This window comes from Chiloscyllium plagiosum, unplaced genomic scaffold (assembly GCF_037043375.1).
Source record: "Chiloscyllium plagiosum isolate Xiang-an unplaced genomic scaffold, Cpla_swu_hap1 HiC_scaffold_63, whole genome shotgun sequence".
Classification (NCBI taxonomy): Eukaryota; Metazoa; Chordata; class Chondrichthyes; order Orectolobiformes; family Hemiscylliidae; genus Chiloscyllium; species Chiloscyllium plagiosum.
The window spans coordinates 91121-103995 of NW_028270202.1; the positions used below are offsets into that span (position 1 = coordinate 91121).

General features: G+C 54.7%; 1 protein-coding gene across 4 annotated transcripts; it reads left to right on the plus strand.

Annotated features, from left to right (window-relative positions):
• Positions 1 to 4009: 4009 nt before the first annotated feature.
• LOC122547325 (sulfotransferase 1C4-like) lies at positions 4010 to 11122 on the plus strand. 4 transcript variants are annotated; one of them, XM_087985678.1, is made up of 7 exons: positions 4010 to 4083; positions 6417 to 6594; positions 9058 to 9189; positions 9309 to 9406; positions 9954 to 10080; positions 10263 to 10357; positions 10814 to 11122. In XM_087985678.1, the coding sequence occupies exons 2-7, from the start codon at positions 6426 to 6428 to the stop codon at positions 11105 to 11107; spliced, it is 915 nt and encodes a 304-aa protein (XP_087841804.1). In that variant the 5' UTR covers positions 4010 to 4083; positions 6417 to 6425; the 3' UTR covers positions 11108 to 11122. The 4 variants fall into 4 exon arrangements, with proteins under 4 accessions (XP_087841804.1, XP_087841803.1, XP_087841802.1 ...); XM_087985677.1 differs by lacking the exon at positions 4010 to 4083 and adding an exon at positions 5385 to 5918; XM_087985676.1 differs by lacking the exon at positions 4010 to 4083 and having other exon boundaries at positions 6346 to 6594.
• The last annotated feature ends 1753 nt before the right edge of the window (positions 11123 to 12875 follow it).

Here is a 12875-nt window from a genome sequence, read left to right on the forward strand (position 1 = left end):
GCCCCTGATTAAACTACTCAGTTCACTCCCTCGGAGTTAATATTCGGACATGAAATGAGAGGGCCTTTGAAATTAATTAAAGAGAAATTGACAGGACTGAAGTCGGAGATCTCACACTTGGATTATGTATCTGAGGTGAGGGAGAGATTATATTGGGTAGGTGAGGTGGCCAAACAGCATACAATGAAGCAGGTGGCAGTCGAAAACTCTAAAATCCGGATGTTTTCCCGTGGGGATGACGTACCCAGTATTGTCAGCAGTGGTCCTTCTCAAGGTAAGAGTCAGGTAAACTATCAGGTAAAGATGTCGGATGGGAACAAACTGTATTGGGTATGTCATGTGAATATGTTGAAACCTTATTATAATAGAGAGGAGGAACTGGAGAAACAGGTGTTAGTCACTGCCCCCGCAGAGTGAGGAATCAAATCCAGCTGTCATGGATTTTGATGTGCCTCAAAATATGTTAAACAATGAGGAAGCTGTTGAGGCGTGGGATAGGTTAGAGAACTATCTGTCTCAGGAGCAAAGAACCCATTTGAAAGTATGAGAACATATGCAGGAATAAGATATGGGGGACTAATACTATTGTGCACGAGATGGAAGTAGGTGATGCTGTTCCAATAAAACAACACCCCTACAGACTTAATCCTTTCGCAGCCCCACAGGTCCAGAAAGAAGTGGATGCGATGCTCAACGAAGATATCATTGAACCGAGTCAGACTGAGTGGGGTTCACCGATTGTGTTAGTTCCCAAACTTGATGGGACTTAACCATTTTGTGTAGACTATGTCCCCTCGTGTTAGCCTTCACCATCCGAGGAAACAGACTCTCGCTGTCCACCCTATTTTTTTTAGATTAGATTAGATTACTTACAGTGTGGAAACAGGCTCTTCGGCCCAACAAGTCCACACCAACTGCTGAAGCCCAACCCACCCAGACCCATTCCCCTACATGCACCCCTTCACCTAACACTACGGGCAATTTAGCACGGCCAATTCACCTAACCCGCACATTTTTGGACAGTGGGAGGAAACCGGAGCACCTATCTAACCCTCTGATTATCTTCTCGGTCTCGATTAAGTCACCTCTCAACCTTCCTCTCTCCAACGAAAACAGCCTCACGTCCCTCAGCCTTTCCTCATAAGACCTTCCCTCCTAGGCCAGGCAACATCCCGGTATATCTCCTCTGCACCCTTTCCAAAGCTTCCACATCCTTCTTATAATGCGGTGACCCGAACTGCACACAATACTCCAGGTGCGGCCGCGCCAATCCTGCAACATGACCTCATCGCTCCAAACTCAATCCCCCTACCAATAAGAGCCAACACACCGTATGCCTTCTTAACACCGTATGCCCTGTCAACCTGGGTGGCATCTTTCAGGGATTTATGCACCAGGACAGCAAGATCTCTCTGTTCATCTGCATTACCAAGAATTTTACCATTAGCCCAGTACTCTGCATTCCTGTTATTTCTGCTGAAGTGAACTACCTCACACTTTCCAGCATTAAACTCCATTTGCCACCTCTCAGCCCAGCTCTGCAGCTTATCTATGTCCCTCTGTAACCCACAACATCCTTCAGCACTATCCACAACTCTGCCTACCTTAGTGTCATCCGCAAATTTACTAACCCATCCTTTTAACCGCACCACGTCATTTATAAAAATCACAAACAGCAGTGGCCCCCGAAACAGATTTTTGCGGCACACCACTGGTAACTGAGCTCCAGGATGGACGTTTTCCATCAATCGCCACCCTCTGTCTTCTTTCAGCTAACAAATTTCTGATCCAAACCGCTAAATCACCTTTAATCCTGAAACTCCGTGTTTTGTGCAATAGCCTCCAGTGTGGAACCTTATAAAACTCCTGCCTGAAATCCATGTACACCACATCAACCGCTTTACCCTCATCCACCTGTTTGGTCACCTTCTCAAAGAGGTTAGTGAGGCACGACCTACCCTTCACAAAACCGTGCTGACTATCCCTAATCAAACTATTCCTTTCCAGATGATTATAAACCCTATCTCTTATAACCTTTTCCAACACAACCGAAGTAAGGCTCACTGGCCTATAACTACCCACTCCCCTTCTTAAACAAGGGAACAACATTTGCCATCCTCTCGTCTTCTGGCACTACTTCTGTCGACAATGATGACATAAACATTGATGCCAACGGCTCGGCAATCTCCTCCCTGGCTTCCCAGAGAATCTGAGGATAAATTCCATCTGGCCCAGGGGTCTTATCTATTTTCAGGTCTTCCAAAATCGCTAAAACCACATCTTTGTCAACCTCAATCCCATCTAATCCTGTCGCCTGTATCTCCGTATTCTCACTAACATTGCCCTTTTCCAGTGTGAATACTGACAAAAAGTATTCATTGAGCGTTTCCCCTATGTCCTCCCGATTCCACGCACAACTTCCCACTACTGTCTTTGATTGGGCCTAATCTTACTCTAGTTATTCTTTTATTCCTGATATACCGATAGAAGGCCTTAGGGTTTTCCCTAATCCTATCCGCCAACAACTTCTCATGTCCCCTCCTGGCTCTTCTCAGCCTCCTTCAGATCTTTTCTGGCTAACCTATAACTCTCAAGCCCCCTAACTGAGCCTTCACACCTCATCCTCACATAAGCCTTCCTCTCCCTCTTGACAAGAGCTTCCAATTCTTTAGTAAACCACGGCTCCCTCTCTCGACTACGACCTCCCTGCCTGACAGGTACACACTTATCAAGGACACACACACTAGCTGTTCCTTGAATGAGCTCCACATTTCAATTGTGTCCATCTCCTGCAGTTTCCTCCCCCATCCTAAATCTTGCCTAATCACACTGATTGAACTGATACTAATGTTATAAACATGTGTGTGCGTGCGTGTGTGTGCAGAAATGAATATGAACTTTGGTTAATTGCCATCTTTTCATTATGATGGCTCATGGTTTCTTAAGTGGGGGGGAGGTGTTATGAAATGGAGGCTGCGTACTGTACCTTTAAGACAGAGTGAATGTTGTTTTGCACTGAGAACATTCCAGAACCTGTGTACATGACAAACTAGCAGTCTCAGAGTGTACTGGAAAATTGAAAACGCTTAACATTTGGCTGTGAAGCAGATACCTGGGTGTTGGTTGCTGTTTTGACAGCAATTTGAATTATGCCCCAGGATACCAAAAACCAATCGAGTTTGAACTTATTGTTTTGGCCGATGTCGAACCAATGAGATGATCTGATTTTGGGGGTATGGAAAAAGCAGGCATTTTGAAAAGCCAGACAGAGTAACTGCTATTGAGAGACTAACTGCGAGCAAAACACTCTCTATCGAAGATACCTTTTTTCGTATGAAACATCTCGACAGCAAAAAGAAAGCTGACCACCCTGGGAGATCTTCAGCGGGAAGACAACAGACACCGATGACAGCAGCCACTGTATGGTTTTGAAATTAAGTTGATGTAATTGTAATAAATATTTTATTGGAACAATATATTGTTATAGAGTTGGAGGCAGGTAATAAGAAGTTAAGAGAGGGGAGGGCGCTCAGAGCTGAGAATAGTTGTTGTTTAATGTTGACTTTGAGAGGTGAAGAATAAATTGATGGTTTTTTCTCTTTAAACAGAGGAATTTGGGAGTTCTCTCATACTTTAACAGATTACGAGGCGAGGTGGGCTTTTTTGAGTGTTTGGTTTAAATTGGCAGAGGGGTTCACCTTCCTGTCAAAACAGGACGGAGAGAGAGAGAATGAAAATAGGGGGGAGAGAGAGAGAGAGAGGGAGAGAGTAGGGAGGGAGAGGGAGAGGGAGAGGGAGAGAGAGAGAGAGAGAGAGAGCGGTCTCTCTCACGGCTCCTCTCCAATATCCCAGCGCTCTGACACCGTCCTGTAGTGGACAGTGAACACTCCTCTCTGTCAGTTGTATACACTCTTCCAGCTGCCTCCCCTTCTCCCCAGCCACCAATCAGATTACCCTGGGCATTCCCAAAGTGACGGGCGATGTTATCAGAGCTTGCTCCCACTGGACTGTTGCCCAGTCGCTCAGAGTCCAGAACGGGAGTCTCACACAGACAGCCCTGAGCTCCTCACTGACTGAGATTCTGTAGGTAACCCCCTTCAAAACCACCCTCCTCTGTGTCCCCGTCTCTCACTGGGTCTCTCTGTCCCTCCCTCCCTCTGTGTCCCCGTCTCTCACTGCGTCTCTGTCCCTCCCTCTCTGTGTCCCCGTCTCTCACTGGGTCTCTGTCTCTCCTTCTCTCTCCTCAGTGTCATGGGCTGGCACCTTTTCTGTTTGTTTGTGTGAGAGACGAGTGTACATGTTTTTGTGTGTGAGTGAGAGAGTGTGTGTGTGAGAGAAAGCATTCTGTTCAATTTGAGGGTGGGTTGACGTGCTGAGGGACAGAGATAGAAAAATACAGAGAGAGAGAGAAAGACAGACACAGAGAGAGAGAGCGAGACAGACAGACACAGAGAGAGAGAGGGAGAGAGACGGGGAGAGAGGGGGGGCGCGGGGATTGCGTTATGAGTAAAGGTTAAACTGGGTGGGACTCTACTCAGAGAAGTTTTGAAAAGAGAGAGAGGATCCCATTGAAACCTTCAGGATCCTTAAAGGGGCTTGACAGGGTCAGGGCTGAGAGAAAGTTTCCCCTCATGGGAGAGTCCAGGAACAGAGGGAACACTCTCAGGATAAAGGGAGACCAACTTAAGGCTGAGACGGAGAGGAGCTTCCCTCTCTCTTTCTCTCCATTTCTGTCTCTTCCCGTGTGTGTGTCTCTCTCTCTCCATCTCTCTCTCTCTGAGGCCCTGGGGGCTGAGGCTGTCTCAGATTCCGGGGAGAGTGGGTGAACTGACCCGTGTGTGTGTGTGCCCCGGTTCCAGGCCTGAGGGATGGAGATGGGGGCTCACTCTGACCTGAAGGACTGTGTGCTGACCAGGTACTGGGAGATGGATAGATTTTTGGGGGAGACACTGAGGGACATGGGGAGAGTGCAGGAGACTGGGAGATGGATAGATTATTGGGGGGAGACACTGAGGGACACGGGGAGAGTGTGGGAGACTGGGAGATGGATAGATTGTTGGGGGGAGACACTGAGGGACACGGGGAGAGTGAGGGAGACTGGGAGATGGATAGATTGTTGGGGGGAGACACTGAGGGTCACGGGGAGAGTGCGGGAGATTGGGAGATGGATAGATTGTTGAGGGAGACACTGAGGGACACGGGGAGAGTGAGGGAGACTGGGAGATGGATAGATTGTTGGGCGGAGACACTGAGGGACACGGGGAGAGTGAGGGAGACTGGGAGATGGATAGATTGTTGGGCGGAGACACTGAGGGACACGGGGAGAGTGTGGGAGACTGTGAGATGGATAGATTGTTGGGAGGAGACACTGAGGGACACGGGGAGAGTGTGGGAGACTGGGAGATGGATAGATTGTTGGGGGGAGACACTGAGGGACACGGGGAGAGTGTGGGAGACTGGGAGATGGATAAATATTTTTGAAGATTGAGTCGGTGTTCCTGCAGATATCCAGCAGACATTCTCTCTCTCTCTCTCTCTCTGCCCCCTCTACTCTCCCCCAGCTCACTGCTGTGATTTGTTCAGGAATGTGTTGGAACAGAGCCCTGTTGTGACGTGGGTCTGTTATAAAATCTCTCCCCTTTGGACCGTAGCACGGTTACAGAGATTCGCAGTGAGACTCTTTAAACTTCCAGCTCTTTGATCCCTCCCGAATCATCTTGGACAGGGAACATCTCCACCTCGACACGGTCTCTTTCTCTGTCTCCCTCGCAAAGTCAGTCTGTCTGTCTGTCTCTCTCTCTCTGTTGCACTCTGTCTCTCTCCTTGTTATCTGCCTCTGTATTTGTTTCTCTCTCTCTGTGTTTCTCTCTGTCTCTCCGTCTTGCAGGAAACACTGAGGAGGAGGAGATCTTTTACAGGTGAGTGACCCTGTGCCCAGTGGGATCAGTGCAGGACATGATGTCAATGTAGAGAAAGCTGGAACACAGAGGGGCTTGGAGGGGGTGGGGGGGGAACCTGCAGCACAGATAGCTAGCACCCAGGGATAGCAGGTAATCAGGAAGGGCCAGTAGATAATGTTGGCCCTCATTTCATGGGGGCTGGAGTCTCAGAGTCGGGAGGTCTTACTGCAACTGGACGAGGTGCTGGGGAGACCAGACCTGGAGAGTTGTGAGCAGCTTTAGTTCCCCTTATGTAAGGAGAGGCAGTTCAGGGAAGGTTCACGAGGGATGCTTTCCGGGATGGAGGGATTGTCTTGTTAACAAAGGTTAAACAGGCTGGGACTCTCCTCCCTGCGTCTGTCTTGTTCTCTCTCTCGGTCCCTGGGGCCTTCCTCTCAGACACGAGGGGGTGAGGCCCCCTTGCTCCTCGGGGAGAGTGGGTGAACTGACCCGTGTGTGTGTGTGCCCCGGTTCCAGGCCTGAGGGATGGAGATGGGGGCTCACTCTGACCTGAAGGACTGTGTGCTGACCAGGCCCCAGGTTAAACTGGTCCAGGACGTGGTGTTCCCAGACTGGGTCGCTGACAACTGGAGCCTGGTGGAGACTTTCCGGGCAAAGGCCGGGGATGTACTCATCGCAACCTACCCCAAAGCAGGTGAGGGGCGGAGGGAGAGGGAGAGAGGGTCACAGGGCGGAGGGAGAGGGAGAGAGGGCCCCAGGGCGGAGGGGGAGGGAGAGAGGGCCCCAGGGCGGAGGGAGAGGGAGAGAGGGCCCCAGGGCGGAGGGAGAGGGAGAGAGGGTCCCGGGGCGGAGGGAGAGGGAGAGAGGGCCCCAGGGCGGAGGGAGAGGGAGAGAGGGCCCCAGGGCGGAGGGAGAGGGAGAGAGGGCCCCAGGGCGGAGGGACAGGGAGAGAGGGCCCCAGGGCGGAGGGACAGGGAGAGGGGGCCCCAGGGCGGAGGGAGAGAGGGCCCCAGGGCGAAGGGAGAGGGAGAGAGGGCCCCAGGGCGGAGGGAGAGGGAGAGAGGGCCCCAGGGCGGAGGGAGAGGGAGAGAGGGCCCCAGGGCGGAGGGAGAGGGAGAGAGGGGCCCAGGAGAGAGGGAGAGGGGCCCAGGGCGGAGGGAGAGGGAGAGAGGGGCCCAGCAGAGAGGGAGAGGGCCCCAGGGTGAAGTGATAGGACCTCAGGGTGGAGGGAGAGACATGGTCCCACGATGGAGGGGGTGGGCCCCAGGGCGGAGGGAGAGACATGGTCCCACGATGGAGGGGGTGGGCCACATGACGGACGGGGTGGGCCCCATGACAGAGGTAGATAGCGAGGGCCCCACGGCGGAGGGAGAGACATGGTCCCACGATGGAGGGGGTGGGCCCTATGACGGAGGGACATGGTGAGGGCCTCAGGGCGGAGGGAGAGACATGGCCCCCAAGAACGAGGGAGTGGGCACCGTGATGGAGGGAGATGATGAGGGTCCCAGGGCGGAGGGAGAGACATGGTCCCACAATAGAGACGATGGGTCCCATGATGGAGGAAGATGGTGAGGACCCCAGGGTGGAGGGGGAGATATGGTCCCACGATGGAGGTAGATGGTGAGGGCCCCAGGGTGGAGGGGGAGATATGGTCCCATGATGGAGGTAGATGGTGAGGGCCCCAGGGTGGAGGGGGAGATATGGTCCCACGATGGAGGTAGATGGTGAGGGCCCCAGGGTGGAGGGGGAGATATGGTCCCACGATGGAGATAGATGGTGAGGGCCCCGGGGTGGAGGGGGAGACATGGTCCCACGATGGAGAGGGTTGACCCCATGACGGAAGGAGATGGTGAGGGCCCCAGGGTGGAGGGGGAGACATGGTCCCACGATGGAGGTAGATGGTAAGGGCCTCAGGGTGGAGGGGGAGATATGGTCCCACGATGGAGGTAGATGGTGAGGGCCCCAGGGTGGAGGGGGAGACATGGTCCCACGATGGAGAGGGTTGACCCCATGACGGAAGGAAATGGTGAGGGCCCCAGGGTGGAGGGGGAGACATGGTCCCACGATGGAGGTAGATGGTAAGGGCCTCAGGGTGGAGGGGGAGATATGGTCCCACGATGGAGGTAGATGGTGAGGGCCCCAGGGTGGAGGGGGAGACATGGTCCCACGATGGAGAGGGTTGACCCCATGACGGAAGGAAATGGTGAGGGCCCCAGGGTGGAGGGGGAGACATGGTCCCACGATGGAGGTAAATGGTGAGGGCCCCAGGGTGGAGGGGGAGATATGGTCCCACGATGGAGGTAGATGATGAGGGCCCCAGGGTGGAGGGGGAGATATGGTCCCATAATGGAGGTAGATGGTGAGGGCCCCAGGGTGGAGGGGGAGATATGGTCCCACGATGGAGGTAGATGGTGAGGGCCCCAGGGTGGAGGGGGAGATATGGTCCCACGATGGAGATAGATGGTGAGGGCCCCAGGGTGGAGGGGGAGACATGGTCCCACGATGGAGAGGGTTGACCCCCATGACGGAAGGAGATGGTGAGGGCCCCAGGTTGGAGGGGGAGACATGGTCCCACGATGGAGGTAGATGGTGAGGGCCCCAGGGTGGAGGGGGAGATATGGTCCCATGATGGAGGTAGATGGTGAGGGCCTCAGGGTGGAGGGGGAGATATGGTCCCACGATGGAGGTAGATGGTGAGGGCCCCAGGGTGGAGGGGGAGATATGGTCCCACGATGGAGGTAGATGGTGAGGGCCCCAGGGTGGAGGGGGAGATATGGTCCCACGATGGAGGTAGATGGTGAGGGCCCCAGGGTGGAGGGGGAGATATGGTCCCATGATGGAGGTAGATGGTGAGGGCCCCAGGGTGGAGGGGGAGACATGGTCCCACGATGGAGAGGGTTGACCCCATGACGGAAGGAGATGGTGAGGGCCCCAGGGTGGAGGGGGAGACATGGTCCCACGATGGAGAGCGTGGACCCCATGATGGAGGTACATGGTGAGGGCCCCAGGGCGGAGACATGGCGAGTCGGTTAGGGACGGTCTGGTTGAATGATTGACTATGTTTATATTTTATGCCCTGACCTTCACTCTGTTGCTCTGTCCTCTTCCTACGTCCCACTCCCTCCCTTTCTCTGTCTCTTATCCTCTCCCTCCGTAGGGACTACATGGACTCAGGAAATTGTGGATCTCATTAACTGTGATGCCGATGTGGAGGTGTGTAAACGGGCTCCTGTCTATGATCGCATCCCCTTCCTAGAGTTTTTCCCTGGGCCGTTCAATCTTCCCAGTGGTGAGTGTCTCTATCAGTGCCCCCCTCCCCACCCCCCGTACCCCTGGGTGGGGGGGGGAGGTGGGAGGATAACGGGTGGGACCCCCAGCCCGAGCTAACCCTGTCGGGGTTAATTGCAGGAATCGAGCAGTTAGAGAAGATGGAGCCACCCCGGATGGTCAAAACCCACCTGCCTTTCCAACTCGTTCCCAAATCCTTCTGGGAGCAGGACTGTAAGGTACGGGACTGAGGGGGGAGACACTGTGGGGATTGAGGGACACGGGGAGAGTGTGGGAGACTGGGAGATGGATAGATTGTTGGGGGGAGACACTGAGGGACATGGGGAGAGTGGGGGAGACTGGGAGATGGATAGATTGTTGGGGGGGAGACACTGAGGGACATGGGGAGAGTGGGGGAGACCGATAGATTGTTGGGGGGAGACACTGAGGGACACGGGGAGAGTGCGGGAGACTGGGAGATGGATAGATTGTTGGGGGGAGACACTGAGGACGCAGGGAGAGTGTGGGAGACTGGGAGATGGATAGATTGTTGGGGGGGAGACACTGAGGGACACGGGGAGAGTGCGGGAGACTGGGAGATGGATAGATTGTTGAGTGGGGAGACACTGAGGGACATGGGGAGAGTGTGGGAGACTGGGAGATGGATAGATGTTTGGGGGGTAGACACTGAGGGACACGGGGAGAGTGCGGGAGACTGGGAGATGGATTGATTTTTGGGGGAGATACTGAGGGAAGTAATAAATGCATCTTCCTTCCTGTTCGCAGGTAATTGTGGTCACTCGAAATGCCAAGGATAACGCAGTCTCGTACTTTCACTTCCATCGGATGTGCCAAAACATGCCTCATCCTGGGACCTGGCAGGAATTCCTCCGAAATTTCATGGACGGACAAAGTGAGAAACATCTTCCTCTTCACTGTTCCCCCATCAAACACTCCCAGGGACAGGGACAGCGCAGGGTTAGATACAGTGTAAAGCTCCCTCTACATTGTCTGTGTTGAATCTTTGACCCAGTGGCAGTGGGTTTTGAGGGGAGGGAGACTGGGATCTGACTGTGCGATCTGTGTGTGTTCCAGTTTCCTGGGGATCATGGTATGACCATGCGAAGGGCTGGTGGGAAGCGAAGGAGAAACATCGGATTCTGTTCCTCTTTTATGAAGACATGAAGGAGGTAAAGATGGAGGGAGTGTGGGGGAGAACGAGGGTTGGAGGGTGTGACAGAGCGAGAATGGAGGGGGCAGAGACAGGGAGAGAGGGGCTGGGAGGGAGAGGGAGGGAAAGGGAGAGAAGAGACATCAGGGTCTGGATGGACCCTCTCACTGACCCCTGACCCTGCATGGAACCTATCACTGACCCCTGACCCTGCATGGACCCTATCACTGACCGGATTCCTGAAGAAGGGCTTATGCCCAAAACGTCGATTCTCCTGTTCCCTGGATGCTGCCTGATCTGCTGCGCTTTTCCAGCAACACATTTTCAGCCCTATCATTGACCCCTGACTCTGCATGGACCCTCTCTCTGACCCCTGACCCTGCATGCACCCTCTCTCTGACCCCTGACCCTGCATGGACCCTCTCCCTGACCCCAGGAGCTCTAACCCCTCTCTCCTTTGCTTCTCTCCATCTAGAACCCCAGGCGGGAGATCCAGAAGGTGGCCCGGTTCATGGGGAAGGTTCTGGAAGATGACGCCCTCGAGAAGATTGTCCATCTCTCCTCTTTCAAGGTCATGAAGGACAACCCAATGGCCAATTACACTCTGTTGCCGAGCAACGTCATGGACCAATCCATCTCCAGGTTCATGAGAAAAGGTGGGTTCAAAGTCAGAGATGGGGGGGGGTCAAGGGTCAAAGGCCAAAGCAGTGGGGGACAGAGAGAATCTAACCATCGCCCCCTTGACGTTCAATGGTGTTACCATCACTGAATTCCCCTCCGCCCCCCACTTTCAACATCCTGGGGGCTTCCCATCGAGAGAGAATCTAACCATCGCCCCCTTGACGTTCAATGGTGATACCATCACTGAAGCCCCCCTTTCCCCCCCCCACTATCAACATCCTGGGGTTCCCATTGAGAGAGAATCTAACCATCTCCCCCCCCTTGACGTTCAATGGTGTTACTCGTCACTGAATCCCCCCTTCCCCTCCCCACTATCAACATCCTGGGGGTTCCCATTGAGAGAGAATCTAACCATCGCCCCCTTGACGTTCAATGATGTTACCGTCACTGAATCCCCCCTCCCCCCCCACTATCAACATCCTGGGGTTCCCATTGAGCAAAAACTGACCCCAGACCCAGCCCCATATCAATCCTGTGGCCCAGGAGCAGGTCAGAGGCTGGGAATCCTGCAGCGGGTAACTCCCCACCTGACTCCTTCCCATAGCCCTGTCCCACCATCGATGAGGCATGAGTCAGGGAGGGTGAGGGGATACTCCCCACTGGCTCTGACGGGGGGGGGGGGCAGCTCCGACAACACTCGAGGAAGCTTGACACCGTCCATCGACAGGGCAGCCTCTCCCCCCACTCCATCGATGCTGACCCCCACCTTCAACATTCACTCCCTCCCCACCCCCCCCCTCGAAGCAGAGGGACAGCAGTGTGTACCCTCTACAAGACCCACTGCAGAGACTCGCTGAGGCTCCCTCTGAGCCAATGACAAGGGGGCGGTGGGCCCTGAAAAGGGGCAAGGGATGGAGGGGGTCAGTTCTCCCCACATCACCTACACATCCATGGTACTGCCACACAATCTCATCCCTGTCTGCCTCTCTCTCCCTCCTCACACTCTCCTCCCTCCCCACTCATCCCCATCCCCCTCCCCCTCCCTCCTCTCACTCCACACCCCACTTCTCCATCCCCCCTCCCTCCTCTCTCTCTCCTCCCCACTTCTCCCATCCCCCCCTCTCCCCTCCCTCTCTCTCCTCCCCTCCCCACTTCTCCATCCCCCCTCTCCCTCCTCTCTCTCTCACTCTCCCTCACCTCCACTTCATCCCATCCCACCCCTTCCCTCCTCTCTCTCTCCCCTCCCTCCACTTCTCCAATCCCCCCTCTCCTCCACTCTCACTCTCCTCCCTCCCCACTCTCTCCATCCCCCATCCCTCCTCTCTCTCCTCCCTCCCCACTTCTCCATCCCCCTTCCCTCCTCTCTCTCTCCCTCCCCACTTCTCCATCCCCCCTCTCCCTCCTCTCTCTCTCCTCCCCACTTCTCCATCCCCCTTCCCTCCTCTCTCTCTCCCTCCCCACTTCTCCATCCCCCTTCCCTCCCTCTCTCTCTCCCTCTCCCACTTCTCCATCCCCCTTCCCTCCTCTCTCTCTCCCTCCCCACTTCTCCATCCCCCTTCCCTCCTCTCTCTCTCCCTCCCCACTTCTCCATCCCCCTTCCCTCCTCTCTCTCTCCCTCCCCACTTCTCCATCCCCCTTCCCTCCTCTCTCTCTCCCTCCCCACTTCTCCATCCCCCTTCCCTCCTCTCTCTCTCCCTCCCCACTTCTCCATCCCCCTTCCCTCCTCTCTCTCTCCCTCCCCACTTCTCCATCCCCCTTCCTCCTCTCTCTCTCCCTCCCCACTTCTCCATCCCCCTTCCCTCCTCTCTCTCTCCCTCCCCACTTCTCCATCCCCTTCCCTCCTCTCTCTCTCCCTCCCACTTCTCCATCCCCCTTCCCTCCTCACTTCTCCATCCCCTCTCCCTCCTCACTCCCTC

Bases quoted from the DNA above. Each gene is read 5' to 3' on its own strand.
- LOC122547325 (XM_087985678.1), top strand. From the start codon at position 6,426: ATGGAGATGGGGGCTCACTCTGACCTGAAGGACTGTGTGCTGACCAGG. The intron at 9,407-9,953 runs GTACGGGACTGA...TCCTGTTCGCAG, and splicing joins TCTGGGAGCAGGACTGTAAG to GTAATTGTGGTCACTCGAAA. The intron at 10,081-10,262 runs GTGAGAAACATC...TGTGTGTTCCAG, and splicing joins AAATTTCATGGACGGACAAA to TTTCCTGGGGATCATGGTAT.